Genomic DNA, 18,055 nt, shown 5'->3' on the forward strand with positions numbered 1-18,055 from the left:
GTTATTTTAGGGATGGTGTTTTATGACAGCTATAAATAACAAAAATAATTTCCCCCACAATTTTGATATGGTTGAACAGTTACAACAGACATACATATCTCAATGCTACATAAGGGTAACAGCCATTCATAGAGACTTTTATGACAAGAACAGTAGAGGACACTGTGGTTCGTGAGACTGCACAGTGACAAGCCAACAAACAAACTTTTACAACATAATGAGCCATAAAATGTGGGGGGAGGTGGTAGAGGCATCACAATTCACCATCAGAACTTAAGAGATGCAGTGTCGCTCAACCCGAACGGACTGAAGGGCCACGGTTAGGAGTCGTGAGCTCTCATACAACAACACCTGGGCTGGGCTTCACCAGCATCACTTTGAGCCTGCTGTCGGACATGGAGCTCAGAGAGACCTCTGGGTCCAACCATAGCAAGCCCAGTGTATGAGGGCCCAGAGGTTGGGCAGTGAGCAGGGACAGTTTGGCACTGGTTGGGTGGACTGAGTAGACAACACAAGAGTTGAGAGAGAAAGTGGTTATGATAAGGAGCAGGGAGATGCTGAACCCAAAAGAAAAACACCAAACCCCACAGTTCAACATCTGTAGTATCAGATAAAAACTCTGGAAACAGGATGAGAATTACAGGGTCTCACTGTACAATATGTCAGCTGTGTGTAGAAAACAGATGCATTCTGTTGATTAATTAAAAAATATAATATATTTATACACTATATTTATATGCAGATATTATTTTTTTGTGCAGAGCTAAACACTTGTTTGGTAGTAAAATGTGGACATTTATATATATATTTTTTGTCTTTAAATATACTAGCTTGAATTACACTGCCTACTTGAGAACTTCCTTCTCCAGACAAAATGACTTGATAGGGTGATAAGTGAGTTCGGCTTGCAGGTCTGCCATCTCTTTCATTAAACTCTTTTTCTAGTGGAATGCCTAGAGTTTTTACAGAGAGAAATATAGAACTATTAGTATTAAACCGTCTTATGGTACAGAGAATAAGACACTATAAAACCAAAACAAAGGTGAAACCCTGGATTACTTAAGTCCTGGCCTGGTTGTGGGTTTGGCAAAGATATATAGTTTTTGTCAAAACATCAGTGTCTGTAGAATGACTGAAATTACATGAAGAGGTTAGCTAGACAGAGTATGTGTAAAAACAATGCCAACAGCAATGCACTCAAAAACACCTTTACCTATACTGGTACATGAATAATCATGGGATTTTACTGTACAAAATGTTGCCTTGCTGCAAACAGGTCTTTTACAGTCAACTGACAATCAAGGATCCCAATTCTACAGTGAGGTCTTTAGAAGATCAAGCCAACGGCACTGCCTGCGGGGCAGCGGAGTTTGACAGAAACACAGGACATACTTTGCTCTATCACAGAGGAGCAGTTCAATTGCTTGAATGTGTTTGTTTTTCAAGTTGTTCATACAAAGCTTAAAAACTATTTCAATCACCGAGATTTTGTTTTAAAGTCAATTACTTAAATTCTTGCAAAATAATTATTCAACTTCACGAGAATCCTGAGTAACCGTGGAAAAAATAGATATAAATCAAAAGAAAAAAACATCCCTTCATTGGAACAGCACTCCATTGGAACAGCACTCCATTGGAACAGCACTCCATTGGAACAGCACTCCATTGGAACAGCACTCCATTGGAACAGCACTCCATTGGAACAGCACTCCATTGGAACAGCACTCCATTGGAACAACACTCCATTGGAACAACACTCCATTGGAACAGCACTCCATTGGAACAGCACTCCATTGGAACAGCACTCCATTGGAACAACACTCCATTGGAACAGCACTCCATTGGAACAGCACTCCATTGGAACAGCACTCCATTGGAACAACACTCCATTGGAACAGCACTCCATTGGAACAGCACTCCATTGGAACAACAGAGAACATCTCATCTCCGACAACATTTCAATGACTGGCGACCAAGCGTTCCTGAAGAAAACACACACACATACACACGCTCACACCAACTAAATTAAACCAATAAAAAGAAGGAAACATAAAAGGCAGGTGGTACACATGAATAAAAGGCATCAAAAACGATGCAGGTATAATGCTCATTTTCAGTCAACATCTCCACAACGTCTCTGTGACTGAGTCAGTGATACAGTGTTTGGTGTCTCCAGCAAGGGGAGAGGACTGCACAGACCAACCTAGGGTCTGGACCAGGGGACTCAGTAAAGGTTCAGACAGGCACATTTGATATATAAATCTAGAATATTCCTGACAGTGAGCCTGAAACAGTCTCAGTCTCTTGTCTTTCCACGTTTGAACTGTTCGCTTTGGTAACGGATGTCAACCACGTCAAGGTGTTTTTTATTTTCCTTTATTTGAAATCATAGGATTGGTTTTAGTACCTAAGGGAGAGTTAAGTGCTCTGCGTTCAAGGCAGCATTACAGCCAGATCACCATGGAGGGCACATCCAGACCCTTTTCCTCTCTTCCTCTCCACACCAGTGTCTTCAGCTCTGGTGTTTGTTCTTGGTCTACTCTCCATGGGGTGAAAGTGCATAGGAGTGGGGTTCCCACCATTGCAGCAAGAATCCCCTCACAGTAGTAAGGCCTTTTTTCAAAACAACATGACTGCATTAGCGCGTCGGCACAGTGACAATTTCAACGTGTGGAGATCCAGCAGGGTCATCCTGTGTGTGTATGTGTTTGTGTATATGTCTATAGTACGTGTGTGCACGTATGTGTTGTGTATAAATATTTGTGTGTGTGTGTGTGTGAGCGTGTAAGAGGGAGGAGTTGAAGGACTTTCGCCTTCACTGTTCCGCCCTTCCCGAGCATCCTGGCTCTGTCCCTCCTCTTCCTCTTCTTCATCATGCTACTGGCGCTCCTCTCCTTCCTCCTCCTCCTGAATGACCTGGATCTGGTCGTCGGAGGGCGAAGGGGACAGGCTGAGAGGCAGGCTGTCGGCCTGCTGCTTCTCCTTGCTCTTCTCCTCCTCCTCGATGGTCTTCTTCCACACCTTGTGGTTCTCTGTCAGGTGCTGCATGATGTTGCAGAACAGCCGACGCCGGCCGTTTCTCCTTTCTGCATGGGACCACACACAAAAAAGGATTTAACATCCCAAAGCTTTTTAGTCGTACTAGCAAGAAAAAAAAACTCCTGCTCTTGATGGAAATGTTAAATGCTCAATGTTAAAATTATAAATGTATCAACTCATGATCATATATCAATTCAGAAGGGTAGAAAATTACGTCTTACTTGGTTCGAGCTCCTCCTCCAGCTCGTCTTCGTCAGTCTCTGTGTCCTCCACCTGCTCTTCCTCATCCTCATCCTCAGAGCGCTCCTCGTCGATCCAGTAGCCAGGGAGCAGGCCAGCGGCGTCGTACGAGTTGCAGAGCGGCCCCACGATGTGTGTGATGAAGGACTCCTGCAGCTTGGCCAGCTGGGGAGAGGAGCGATCCATGAAAGGGCTGATGGGTAATCCCAAAGTGGCTTCCTCATCCCCCTGTAGATGATCGACAGACAGGCAGACAAACATTTTCACTAATTTGTCAATTAAGATTGTTTTATTCATTAATCTAATTTCACTTCACTTCGTAAAGGGATAAATGTGACATTGTGTTGATTCTAGCAGTAACAGACAGCAGAAAAGGAAGCAACAGTTCTCGGTAGGCTATGTCAGTGTTTTCCAACCCTGGTCCTCCAGTACCCCCAACAGTACACATTGTTATTGTAACCCTGGACAAGCACACCTGATTTAACTTGTTAACTAATCATCAAGCCCTCAATGAGTTGAATGAGGTGTGTTTGTCCAGGTCTACAATGAAACTGTGTAATGTTGGGGGTACTGGAGGACCAGGGTTGGGAAACACTGGGCTATGTGATATGTGAAGCAAGAGTTCCGGGTAGGATATGTGATATGTGAAGCAACAGTTCCGGGTAGGCTATGTGATATGTGAAGCAACAGTTCCGGGTAGTAGGATATGTGATATGTGAAGCAACAGTTCCGGGTAGGCTATGTGATATGTGAAGCAACAGTTCCGGGTAGGATATGTGATATGTGAAGCAAGAGTTCCGGGTAGGATATGTGATATGTGAAGCAACAGTTCCGGGTAGGCTATGTGATATGTGAAGCAACAGTTCTGGGTAGGCTATGTGATATGTGAAGCAACAGTTCCGGGTAGGCTATGTGATATGTGAAGCAACAGTTCCGGGTAGTAGGATATGTGATATGTGAAGCAACAGTTCTGGGTAGGCTATGTGATATGTGAAGCATCAGTTCCGGGTAGTAGGATATGTGATATGTGAAGCAACAGTTCCGGGTAGGCTATGTGATATGTGAAGCAACAGTTCCGGGTAGGATATGTGATATGTGAAGCAAGAGTTCCGGGTAGGATATGTGATATGTGAAGCAACAGTTCCGGGTAGGCTATGTGATATGTGAAGCAACAGTTCCGGGTAGGCTATGTGATATGTGAAGCATCAGTTCCGGGTAGGCTATGTGATATGTGAAGCAACAGTTCTGGGTAGGATATGTGATATGTGAAGCAACAGTTCCGGGTAGTAGGATATGTGATATGTGAAGCAACAGTTCCGGGTAGGATATGTGAAGCAACAGTTCCGGGTAGGCTATGTGATATGTGAAGCAACAGTTCCGGGTAGGTTATGTGATATGTGAAGCATCAGTTCCGGGTAGGCTATGTGATATGTGAAGCAACAGTTCTGGGTAGGATATGTGATATGTGAAGCAACAGTTCCGGGTAGGCTATGTGATATGTGAAGCATCAGTTGCGGGTAGGCTATGTGATATGTGAAGCAACAGTTCCGGGTAGGCTATGTGATATGTGAAGCAACAGTTCCGGGTAGGCTATGTGATATGTGAAGCAACAGTTCCGGGTAGTCTATGTGATATGTGAAGCATCAGTAGTAGTAGGTAGTAGGGTATGTGATAGTAGGAGTAGTAGGGTAGTAGGGTATGTGATAATGTATAACAGGAAGGCATGGCATTGCATTACATTGCTAACCTGACATGTGTGCCATGCTGAGTGGAGGGGTTCCATACCTGCTCATAAAACTCATTGACAATGCCTTCTGTCCACTTGAGGTGCAGATCGCGTCCTTTGGCCGGCCCGTTGATGTCTGCCAGCTTAATGCAGACTTGGCACACCAGCAGCCGGTCATTCTCATTAGTCCAGTCGATTCCTGGACTGTTCACATCATTCACCTATTTATAGCAACACAAACATTCACACAGTGATTATAACTGCCAGGCTCCCCATTTCTAACAGAGATCCAGCATGTTCCTTTAAGTATCAACTCTACTAGCCATAAAGATAAGGCGTGTTGTTATTGCCTTTGCCAGTATCGAAATGACAGGAAAAACAAAGTATCAACAGAATGGAAACAGATTTTCTGAAAATGTGAGGTTTGTCATCATCATCTCAAACCTTTGAATTGAACTCGGCGAGGAAGTCAAAGTGCTTCTTCAAGTCTGTGGCGAGGATGGCCTCGATGACCAGGAAGCGAAAACGTTTGAACTCCACGTGGTCCAGGTTGGCCAGGAAGTTGAACTCTGGCTGGGACAGGTAGAGGCTCCAGGCCGAAGCAGCGTGGTGGTTCTCCAGGACCGAACGGTCATTATACAACACCGCCTGGAGAACAGAGGGAGGAGACGGAGGTAGAGGAGAAGTGGATGAGGGAAGAAGAGAGTGAGTAGGAGGAAGGGTAGGTCGAGTGGAGAGGGATGCGGGTGGGTCAGAGGACAAGAAGAAGAAAGGAGAGGGTAAAATAGGAGAGGTGGTTGAAGAAGGGAATGGTAAAAGAGGGAGGGGTGAGCAGGGGAAAGGAAATTGGGTCAGTGTGCTTCAGACTAAATAATGCAGATGGTCTAGACATGTTGGTGGACAGGTGGGTGATTGACTGACTGCCAACATACTGTTAATCAATATGCCAGGGTTGAGCTGCGTTAGTGGCTACGAGGAAGGCATGGCTCACATGTCAAGTTAGCAATGTAATGCAATGCCATGCCATGCCATCCTGTTATACAGTATCACATAGCCTACCCAGAACTGTTGCTTCACATATCACATAGCCCAGTGTTTCCCAACCCTGGTCCTCCAGTACCCCCAACATTACACAGTTTCATTGTAGACCTGGACAAACACACCTCATTCAACTCATTGAGGGCTTGATGATTAGTTAACAAGTTAAATCAGGTGTGCTTGTCCAGGGTTACAATAAACATGTGTACTGTTGGGAGTACTGGAGGACCAGGGTTGGAAAACACAACCTAGACAGTATGCACAGTGCTATAATAGGTCATGATAGTGCAAAACACTTTTTATACAGTGGTATAGTTTGTTTGTCAACCTTTGCTGTAATGTTGTAGCAAGAAAAGGAATTGGCTGAATTCTAGGAATTGTGGGAACTTTACCCTGACATGTGAACTAAGTGTAATATTATACCAGTCCCTCACTTCATTGCTTTTACCATGAGATCCAAGGCTGATTAGAACCTGTCTATGTAGAAGGTTTTAGGCCAATAAAGATCTCATCAATGAGTCACAGGGACCAAATTAATGCTGTCTGTGACACAAGCACAACACTTCCCCTTTCCTAGGACTTAACAGCGTGTGGGAACACAAATGGGAACACTTACTGAAGTGACGGGACAGGTTGAACTTTCTCTTCCTGATACAGGTTTTACTGTTGAACAGGTGTGGGTTTGCTAGTTGAGAAGGTAGAGCAGTGGCTTTTGGGATAATAACACTTACCTGAGCTGCGTTAGTGGCTACGAGGAAGGCGTTTGTGCGACCGGGGTGGTCATAGTCATGCATGGCAGCTGCTACATATAGTGCCATGAGTTCCAGAGCAGGGATGTTCCACGCCAGGCAGCCGTAGTTGTCGTCAGAGATGGACGAGCTCTTGGAGGAGGCGTATGATACCCGGCCTGGCGAGATCCCACTGTCTGAATCTAGAGAGAAGAGCAGCAGCTTTCAGCAATGACATACTGGGACCTCACACTGGAACTACATCATAACTGGAGTTTACTGGAGAAGACTTGACTGTGTTATAAAGTGAAAACAGCGAACTAGTGTCACGTTAAGAACAAAGTATGTAGAGTAGGATTTCTACAGGCAGGTTAAGCTGGTGGCCCAGTGACTCAGACTACTGCACTCCATTTGAAAGATTAAAAGGGCCAAAATAAGCCCTAAACACGCTGAGCTCAGCACAGACAGATCTCTATCACGACAGAGGCTTGCTCACCACCCCATCTCCCCCCTCTCTGTTTCTCCACCCTTCCCTCCCCCTCTCTTTATCAGAAGGCAGCTGCTCCTCTGGCAGCTACTGAAGGATCAGTCAGCAAGCGAGCCTTAAATCATTTCCGATGGATCAAAGATGCAGTACATAAAATATAATTAGCAGGGACGGGACTGGGGATCCTGGCATTTTAAACTAAACCATCTGGTGTCTGCCGAGAAAAGGCCAAACACTACAGGAATGCCTACACTGGTACATCAAGGGGCTATCATAGAACTAGAAAAGTCAATTTCCTAAAGAAAATGTGTGCTTGCTAGCATGTCTTAAAGTATTTATGGTTGTGAAATAAGTTAGAGTAGTTATAGTGAATACAATACTAATGGTACTGACTGGTTAAAGTAGAAAAAGTAGCTAGATGGGAGAATTGAAGGATTGATTGATTGAATAGCCTACCCTGAACATGAAAGTTGGTGAAAGTTGGTTTGGTGTCTCTAGCTTGAACAGTTATTATTGTTGGTGGGTTATTAAATGCCAATCTATGCTAATTTGAATTGTTATAGTTTTAAAAGTTTTGAAGTTGTTTTAATGTATGTAGCTGTAATATTTTTTTATCTTTTTTTATTTCACCTTTATTTAACCAGGTAGGCCAGTTGAGAACAAGTTCTCATTTACAACTGTGACCTGGCCAAGATAAAGCAAAGCAGTGCGACAAAAACAACACAGAGTTACACATGGGATAAACAAATGTACAGTCAGAGTGTGCAAATGTAGTAAGGTTAGGGAGGTAAGACAATAAATAGGCCATAGTGGCAAAATAATTACAATTTAGCATTAACACTGGAGTGATAGATGTGAAGATGATTATGTGCAAGTAGAGATACTTGGGTGCAAAAGAGAGAAAAAAACAAAAAACAATATGGGGATGAGGTAGTTGAGTGTGCCATTTACAGATGGGCTGTGTACAGGTATAGTGATCGGTAAACTGCTCTGACAGCTGATGCTTAAAGTTAGTGAGGGAGATATAAGTCTCCAAAAGGAACAGTAGCATTTGAAATGAATAACACTGTATTATCATGGTTGAAATTGAATTCATTAAGTGGTATGCTAATTTTTATACATTCAAATTGTTTATTGTTTATGAAGGTGTGTTAGAAAATATTAAGTTAGGATAGCCTGAATGTTTTAAAGTTGGTCTTGTAACTTAATTTTGTTAACAGTGTATTTCTATGGTTCTCATTCAAACCCCATGTTAATTAATTCAATTGAATAAGGATAGATGGATAGAAGGATTGATTGGGACAAGCTGGAGGAGGAGGGGCTATAGGAGGACGGTAGGAGGAGCTATAGGAGAATGGGCTCATTGTAATGGCTTGTAATGAAATTGTAATGAAATTCATGGAACGGAGTCAAACATGGGGCGGCAGGTAGCCTAGTGGTTAGAGCGTTGGACTAGTAACCGAAAGGTTGCAAGATCTAATCCCCGAGTTGACAAGGTAAAAAATCTGCCCCTGAACAAGGCAGTTAACCCACTGTTCCTAGACCAGTTAACCCACTGTTCCTAGGCTGTCATTGAAAAAAATAATGTGTTCTTAACTGACTTGCCTAGTTAAATAAAAGTAAATAAAAACCATGTGGTTTCCATATATGTGATGTGTTTGATACCATTCCATTCCAGCTGTTACAATGAGCCCTTCCTCCTATAGCTCCTCCCACCAGCTGTTGTACTAATTTTATACTAATGTCGCTAATTTAAATAGTTTGCTTGGAAAATGTTTAAGTTGTTGTAATGTTTGTAGTTGAAATGGTTATAAAGCAGTAGCATTTCAAATGTCTACCACTGTGTTACTATGGTTGGCAATTAATCCATGTTTTGTAAATCTATGCTAATTTAAATGGTTTCTAGTTTATAAAGGTTTTAAAAGAAGTCTGAACATTTTAAAGTTGGTCTTGTAGATTCATTTGTGCAGTGGTTAAGGGCGCTGTACTGCTGTGCCACCAGAGACCATGGGTTCGTGCCCAGGCTCCGTCGTAACCGGCCCCGACCGGGAGGTCCGTGGGGCGACGCACAATTGGCCTAGCGTCGACTGGGTTAGGGAGGGCTTGGCCGGTAGGGATATCCTTGTCTCATCGCGCACTGTGGCGGGCCGGGCGCAGTTCGCGCTAACCAAGGTTGCCAGGTGCGCGGTGATTCCTCTGACACATTGGTGCGGCTGGCTTCTGGGTTGGATGCGCGCTGTGTTAAGAAGCAGTGCGGCTTGGTTGGGTTGTGCATCGGAGGAGGCATGTCTTTCAACCTTCGTCTCCCCCGAGCCCGTACGGGAGTTGTAGCGATGAGACAAGATAGTAGCTACTAACAATTGGATACCACAACATTTTGGAGAAAAAGGGGTACAATTCAAAAAAACTAAACAAAAATCTGTATAAAATCTAAGGCATGGTTTATCATTGATAGCTTAAGAGGAGATAGGTCTCAAATGTTTGCTATTGAAATGCATTTGGAGATTATTTTAAATATTGTTGTAGTTTAAAAATTATAAATGATATAACAAATATTTTGTCAAGAAATCTAAGTTGGGGCAGTTCGTTTCGTGTTAAAAAGCTTAAATCGTTTAAGCTCTAGAGCGTGCGGAAGAAATCCAATAATAAGAGTATGTATGGAATCTAGAGTGGTCTTGCCTTCAGCAAGCACACTAATAATAGGAAGTATGTATGAAATCTAGAGTGGTCTTGCCTTCAGCAAGCACACTAATAATAGGCAGTATGTATGAAATCTAGAGTGGTCTTGCCTTCAGCGAGCACACTAATAATAGGAAGTATGTATGGAATCTAGAGTGGTCTTGCCTTCAGCAAGCACACTAATAATAGGAAGTATGTATGGAATCTAGAGTGGTCTTGCCTTCAGCAAGCACACTAATAATAGGAAGTATGTATGGAATCTAGAGTGGTCTTGCCTTCAGCAAGCACACTAATAATAGGCAGTATGTATGAAATCTAGAGTGGTCTTGCCTTCAGCAAGCACACTAATAATAGGAAGTATGTATGGAATCTAGAGTGGTCTTGCCTTCAGCAAGCACACTAATAATAGGAAGTATGTATGAAATCTAGAGTGGTCTTGCCTTCAGCAAGCACACTAATAATAGGAAGTATGTATGGAATCTAGAGTGGTCTTGCCTTCAGCAAGCACACTAATAATAGGAAGTATGTATGGAATCTAGAGTGGTCTTGCCTTCAGCAAGCACACTAATAATAGGAAGTATGTATGAAATCTAGAGTGGTCTTGCCTTCAGCAAGCACACTAATAATAGGCAGTATGTATGAAATCTAGAGTGGTCTTGCATTCAGCAAGCACACTAATAATAGGAAGTATGTATGGAATCTAGAGTGGTCTTGCCTTCAGCAAGCACACTAATAATAGGAAGTATGTATGAAATCTAGAGTGGTCTTGCCTTCAGCAAGCACACTAATAATAGGGAGTATGTATGGAATCTAGAGTGGTCTTGCCTTCAGCAAGCACACTAATAATAGGAAGTATGTATGGAATCTAGAGTGGTCTTGCCTTCAGCAAGCACACTAATAATAGGAAGTATGTATGGAATCTAGAGTGGTCTTGCCTTCAGCAAGCACACTAATAATAGGAAGTATGTATGGAATCTAGAGTGGTCTTGCCTTCAGCAAGCACACTAATAATAGGAAGTATGTATGAAATCTAGAGTGGTCTTGCCTTCAGCAAGCACACTAATAATAGGAAGCATGTATGAAATCTAGAGTGGTCTTGCCTTCAGCAAGCACACTAATTATGCTAATAAATATGTGGCATATTGTGGTATATTATGGTAATAAATGAGGGCTTGGGGAAGTCCAGAGTCATACAAAATGAAATAAAGAGAACAGAAATAGTGCTACCTGTGTCACTTCCTGTCACATGCTCATTGTGGATCTGCTGGAATCCTGGGACAGGCCGGGTAGTCAGGTACCAGACAGCATGGAGCACGTCAGTGGCATGGACCCGGTTATGATCTGAGTACAGGCAGAGATTCACACTGGACATCACACATCAGTCACAGTAATACTTCACCACATCATGTACATGAGGTAGAAGCTACTATTACATATGATGGTGCATGTCTGTATGGTGTCCTGCTGTATGTAGTGAACTGTAGACCTATTATGGGGATTCATTTCTACTTCATGACAACCTGGGTATATCATTTCAAATAATACTTGAAGTGGGATTGATTTAGCTGCCTGGAATAGTCTAAACTGGCATAATTAAGCTAAATTAAACACCATTCAAATACTTTTTCAAATTCTTATTTTTTATATATTTTTTACCTCCCCTTTTTTCTCCCCAATTTTTTCATATCCAATTACGATCTTGTCTCATCACTGCAACTCCCCAACGGGCTCGGGAGAGGCGAAGGTCGAGCCATGCGTCCTCCGAAACATGACCCGCCAAACCACGCTCCTTAACACCTGCCCACTTAACCCAGAAGCCAGCCGCACCAATGTGTCAGAGGAAACAGAGTTCAACTGACGACCGAAGTCATCCTGCAGGTGCCCGGCCCGCCACAAGGAGTTGCTAGAGCGTGATGAGCCAAGTAAAGCCCCCCCAGCCAAACCCTCCAATAACCCGGAAGCCGCTGGGCCAATTGCGCGCCGCCTTATGGGACTCTCGGTCGCGGCCGGTTGTGACACAGCCTGGGATCGAACCCGGGTCTGTTGTGACGCCTCAAGTACTGCAATGAAGTGGACCGCTGCGCCACTCGGGAGGCCCATACCTTCATGTTTTTCACCCAGGTCTGATCATTTCTACATCTGAGTAGACAATACACCAAATGTTAATATGGGCTTTGTGCCTGGACTGAAGAAAGCATAGGCAGCACTATACTCACAGGGAATATCCCTATAGCCGTTCTCCAGAGCACAGAAATAGGACATGAACTCCCTCACAGGGATCTTAAACATCTCAAACAGACAAGTGTCCTGGAACAGAGTGTAGGTCACCTGGGGAGAAAGACAACAAATAAAACACCTAGGTCAATTTAAAACCCAAATACATTTTTTTGACATTAACCAAGTCATTCCCCTCAGACACAGACAGTGAGACACTGGGAGAACAGTGTACTCAAAACAGCACATAGAGAAATCCCCAAGAACACCATGAGCATTCGGGATATCATTCAGGCAAATATCAGTAATGGGGATCATACCGTTCTCAACATTTAAACCAATCATTCAAGTGAGTTTCTCCAAATAAATACATTCAACGGCTGCTTCACAAAACTACTCTTAGCCCTATGGGTTCTGGTGCACTATATAGGGAATAGTGTGCCATTTGGAATACAACTCAGGTGTTGCTTATTCAAATATTAATTGATGTAACACAGTGGTTCCCAAACTTCTTATAGTCCCGTACCCCTTCAAACATTCAACCTCAGCTGCGTACCCCCTCTAGCACCAGGGTCCGTGCACTCTCAAATGTTGTTTTTTGCAATCATTGTAAGCCTGCCACACACACTATATGATACATTTATTAATCATAAGAATGAGTGAGAGTTTGTCACAACCTGGCTCGTCTTTCAAGCTGTCAGGCATTCCCTTGGCAGCAAAGAGCCTCTCGGTGGATGCTGCAGTGTACCCAAGTAGCGTCGGGAGCAACTGCACCATGTCTCCCTGTCACGGCTTTTGCGCCATCTTTTGCGCCATCAGTACAGATACCAATATGAGCAGCAGCTACGTTTGGCTACATAAGGACCGTTAGTGGAATTCCCGTGAGAGAGTAACGGTTAATGTGATTGGATGTTAATTATTTGACTAGGCTACCTGTATTTGACATTGTGTTGTTATTTGGCTGAACACTAGATGGTTTAATTTTATTTTTGGCAGTGAAACGAGGCTACTCAGGCAAGAGAAAAACCTCACCCAAATGTATAGCCCCGTTGGAAAATAGAAATGGACTGTTTGAAAATGTGAAGATTATAAAATTAAAAAAATACAATTCAAAAGGAAAATAGAAAATAACATTTGAATCATATTTTTATTTGGCGTACCCCCGACGGCATTGCCCCAGTTTGGGAATACCTGATGTAACAGATCATGGCGTATGACAGATAGATGGTTGCTAGATGGTTGCTATATGGTTGGTATGTGGTTGTACTGACGTAGCTGAGTATTCTTCCTGTCTTCCCTCCTGTTCTGTCCATCAGGTCAAAGATCTGGAAGTTCCAGCTGTTGATCTTCTCCATGAGGTCATCGTGGTTCTCCAGCAGGGGGTCTAGTCTGAACTCACCCTACAGGCAGGAGAGGACAACAGCACAGACACATTTTAAACAAACACACACACACACACACACGTTTAGATAAACACACACATGCATGCATGCAGGCAGGCAGACACGCACGCGCACGCACACACACACACACACACACACACACACACACACACACACATTAAAACACACACATCCATTAACACACACATACATACACAGCCATTAACACACACAAACACACATTAAAACACACACACATTAACACATACACACACAGGCCCGTAGACAACAAGACTATTCAAAACACATCGGAAATCTTATGAATCTCATTCCTCTGTTAAGGGGATGGAAGCAGGCTCCAGACTGACTATGTATGCGTTGCTTTTGAATAATTCGCTTTGAATTACCCCACAGAATCCTCAGATGAACCCTACACAGTTGTCTTAACAGCTGGCTTGATTTAACAAGGCTTGGTTTGTCCAATAAAGAAAGTGAGAACACAGCCCAAGTAAACGGCGGGGGCATTCCAGGACAGAGCCAGATCAACACTACCCCCCATCACACTGGTTTTACACGGCTGTTAGATACATCACAACAGACTGAAAGACATGCACCCAATGAGTGTCTGAGGAAATCCTTTACCGTGTTCCCAGAACTAACTAGAGGACACATCCTATAGCTAGCTACACTGTTACATGTGTTGGCCTGAGTGTGTTATCTCACTCAGAGGGAGTCTCCTGGTTGGGATAGTTTAGTGGCAGCAATGCTACATACAGGAAGGCTAACGAACGCTGTAAGGTGTTAGCATTGACTGAGACATATCCCTTCAAAGTTACTGCTATGTAGCCTACTTTGGTTTCTTAAGTCTGCAGCACGGCGATGTTAGCCTAGCAGTAGGGTGCATTCACACAGGGAGGGCAACACAGAGTAAAATGACAGAGCCAACACAATGTATTTCAATAGGGAAGGTGCGTTGGAGTAGCAGAGGGGTTGCATGAGGTTGTGCTAAACAACGCACTACCAAAACACTCTCACAATGGTACATAGCTCATACTCCTCCATTAGCTTGTGTGGGAATGCACCCTTAGCATACTGTAGCACTACGTACCTCTGTTTCCTGAGTCTGCTGTTCTGTGGTGGCGCTCTGCTCCTCCTCGTCTGTCTGGCCCCGGCTCCTTGCGTCTGGATTCCTGTCCCCCATCGACTCGGCCTCCACACTCTCCTCCCTGATCAGTGCCTCCCCCATGAACTCTGACCCCTCACCTGCTTTAGAGGAGACACATTGCAAATCACAGTGAGGTTTCACATTTCGGTGGGAAGTATTATTCTAATGAATTGACTCTCTGGTACAGCATGTCCAAATGGTTTTCAGTCATTTGAGAGTGGAAACAGTAAGCTAAGCCATGGGTGTGTGCCCCAAAACACTGTGCAGCATATGTCTGTACAGAGTGAGGCTACATTCCAGCAGGTGTCATACCTGAGCGTCTGCGCTGGGCCTCAGCATGACCAGTGAATGGCAGGTGTCCCTCCCCCGCCTCCATACTGGGCATGTTCTTCAGCATCTGACGACCACAGCTACAGGGTGAGCAGAGGGACAAACACAGCCGCACTTATCATCAACACACATGGTGAAATGCAACTCTACTCTACAGCTGAACTGGCTCTACAACACCAGGAGATAATGGAGGGGGTAGGGGAAGGGGGTAGTAAATTGCCCTACCTTGTGCACATTGCCGCGGGGCTGCGGTAAGGCCCCTGGAAGTCAGCGGAGCTGAGGATGTAGCCCAGGGGCTTGTGCAGGTTGACGCTGGGCTTGGTGAGGAAGTCAGCTGTGTCGGGGAACTCCACCGGGGGGCGCGTAACCTGGGAGGAGAGACCTCCCCCTTGAGGACTGTGGCTGGGGGAGCTGACAGGACTCAGACTGGGGGACGCACCTGTAGAGCGAGAGAGATAGAAGAGAAATGAGAGAGAGAGAGATAGTCAAACAACTTAAAAACATATTCCACTTCCACACAGTGAATCAGACCTGTGTGTACAGTAATTCCTCATGGTCTCACCTGCTCTCCTGGGCCCGGCATGGTAGGTCAGGGTCACAGAGGAGGACCTCTGCTTAGGGATGGTCAGCAGGTTAGCATTGGGCCCATTGGACAGAGAACCCGTGCTGGAACACACACACACACACACACACACACACACACACACACACACACACACACACACACACACACACACACACAAACACGCCACTTACTGCTAGAACTAATGAGACAACATCAGTTAAAATGCTTTCATATTCAATCTACACCATTATAAAGTTCAACTTTTTTACACCCGCTCTTATGTATAATGAAGAACTTAGAGAAATGTTACATAGCATACAGTAACACTAATTATATGACTCATTTGGTGCTCAAAGTAAGACAATGAAAATCAATGTTGAAACTGTATCCTTGAAGAAGACAAAGATCCATTAAAGATCAAGCGACTCATCTAAACAGTGTTGGAACAAACAGAATGAAGGAATGTTATGGTCATTATCTGTTAGGCATATCAGTTTACAGAGCTTGACCACTACTGCCCCCCAGTGGATATAAAGGGGAACCACATCTTCAGGGAGTTGGTAAAGATGGTAAAGAATGTGTTGCTGAGGGAGGGCCTGCTTGTTCATATCAGGGTAAAGATGGGGAGTGTGCCATGTTGAAAATGACTTGACCTTGAAAGATATTCTCCAGTACTTTTATATACCTTTTAGCCAGTAGTTCTGAAAGTAGTGCCCGCGAGCAAAAAGTGGTCCCTGAAAAACTCCGTACTACCTCGCAAATGTGCTGATATGTGCACCACGTCATTACTCCCTTTCTCTCTCTACTGTGTGAGTGTCTTGCTAGCTGTCACTCAAATGGTGAGGGGCTGAAGCTCATTTGCTAAAACTCTAATTGCTAGGGGACTAGCCCACATAGGGGTAAATGTAGGGAAAATGGCGCCGCACAGCTTCCAGAAGAAAGTTGCTTTGAAACTAAGGATTTCATGGCTAATTGAGGTAAGACAGTTATTCTGCTCATAGATTATGCATGTATGAACTACACATTGACACATCCAGCCGAAAACATGAGGTTTATAAAATACTTATTAGTCGCCAAATTACCGGGGCATGTCTTTAACCTTTAACCTGGTGTCTGAACTCTGAAGTCCCACCTGTGTGTGGTCGTACCTGGTTATATTAAGATCAGGGTGTGTGTGTGTGTGTGTGGCCATACCTGGTCATATTGAGGTCAAGGTATGTGTGGTCGTACCTGGTCATATTTCGATCAGGGTGTATGTGTGTGGTCGTACCTGGTCATATTGAGGTCAAGGTGTGTGTGGTCGTACCTGGTCATATTGAGGTCAAGGTGTGTGTGGTCGTACCTGGTCATATTGAGGTCAGGGTGGGGTCCCGGTCTCTTGCCGTTGTTGCGTTCCCAGCGGGAGGAGGCCGACTCCAGAGGGGGGAGAGGGGAGGAGGTGGAGCCGCGGCGGAGTTGGGGGGTTGGTAGGCTGTTCCTGCTGCTAAGACCCTAGGTGTGTGGAGGGGAGGAGGGAGACATTATTACATTACGGTCAATGATGCTATAACACAGTCAAAGGCAGATCTATATTCAGCTCACCACCAGGTTACATAGAGGAGAGCAGGTGTACAACTAAAACAACTAAACTAAATCTACGTAACACTGGTGAACACATAGAAGAGGAACATTCATTATGAGGATAAGATACCATGTATTGGTGGATAATGTGTTAGTGGATAATGTGTTGGCCTGCTAGTCTCAGCAGGCTTCTTTCTGTGTGTTAGTTATGACCTGCTAGTATCACATTCAGAAGGTTGCTGGAGGGCCCACCTTCAGGGGCTTCCTGTCGCCCCTCTCTGCAGGGTCCTCCACCTCGGTACAGGGGTAGAAACCTGGGAAGGGGGTGAAGGGGTTGACCCTGGGCCGACAGGAGCCAGAGAAGGTCCCCATGAGGCTGCTGACGCTGCGCAGGGACGAGACGGTGTGTGGCGACAGGGACGAGTCCATCAGCAGGTCAGACACCATGTTCCTGGCCTCGTTGATGACCGACAGGTCCACTCCGTTACCACTTACCGCTCCCTGGTGACATGGAGGAGACAAGGGGACACATGTCAGAGAGATGCCTCATTCAGCAGAGCACAAACATACAGTAGATACTGTACTAGAGAAGAGAGACTGGTGTCCTTTCCTCATTCCTTTACACGGTTTCTAATGAACCCAGATTGGATTTAAATGACCAAACAGAAAAGCTTCTGAAGAAGAAATTCCTTCTTAATTGCCATTTTTTCCTTAACTATGGACTTATGAAGAAAGTTAAGCGAAGGTGCAATTCCTCCAAAAGGTTCTTGTTTTTATGTTACTTCTTATGTTTCTCCTTAAGCAAAAAAATTAAGTATAAATGAGATGCTTGAAAATAAAGTAATTTAATTTCTTCTTGGAATTCCCAGATAGCTAAACCATTGTCTTAAACACATGGCAGT

The 18,055-nt window shown here is 44.3% G+C and overlaps 1 protein-coding gene across 1 annotated transcript in view; it reads right to left on the minus strand.

The window, feature by feature from the left end:
* Window position 1: 1 nt before the first annotated feature.
* Window positions 2-18,055, minus strand: part of pde3b (phosphodiesterase 3B) — a 90,213-nt gene continuing 72,159 nt past the window's right edge. The window contains exons 3-16 of the mRNA XM_036980935.1: window positions 17,406-17,654; window positions 16,936-17,084; window positions 15,591-15,694; window positions 15,254-15,467; window positions 15,011-15,108; window positions 14,642-14,799; window positions 13,423-13,551; window positions 12,154-12,265; window positions 11,165-11,278; window positions 6,775-6,974; window positions 5,450-5,653; window positions 5,065-5,226; window positions 3,261-3,507; window positions 2-3,086 (exon numbers count right to left, since the gene is read on the minus strand). Coding sequence (XP_036836830.1) covers window positions 2,878-3,086; window positions 3,261-3,507; window positions 5,065-5,226; window positions 5,450-5,653; window positions 6,775-6,974; window positions 11,165-11,278; window positions 12,154-12,265; window positions 13,423-13,551; window positions 14,642-14,799; window positions 15,011-15,108; window positions 15,254-15,467; window positions 15,591-15,694; window positions 16,936-17,084; window positions 17,406-17,654 — 2,349 coding nt within the window. The 3' untranslated portion in view covers window positions 2-2,877. The remainder of the gene's footprint in view (window positions 3,087-3,260; window positions 3,508-5,064; window positions 5,227-5,449; window positions 5,654-6,774; window positions 6,975-11,164; window positions 11,279-12,153; window positions 12,266-13,422; window positions 13,552-14,641; window positions 14,800-15,010; window positions 15,109-15,253; window positions 15,468-15,590; window positions 15,695-16,935; window positions 17,085-17,405; window positions 17,655-18,055) is intronic.

Source organism: Oncorhynchus mykiss, chromosome 6 (genome assembly GCF_013265735.2).
Source record: "Oncorhynchus mykiss isolate Arlee chromosome 6, USDA_OmykA_1.1, whole genome shotgun sequence".
In the NCBI taxonomy this organism is placed as follows: Eukaryota; Metazoa; Chordata; class Actinopteri; order Salmoniformes; family Salmonidae; genus Oncorhynchus; species Oncorhynchus mykiss.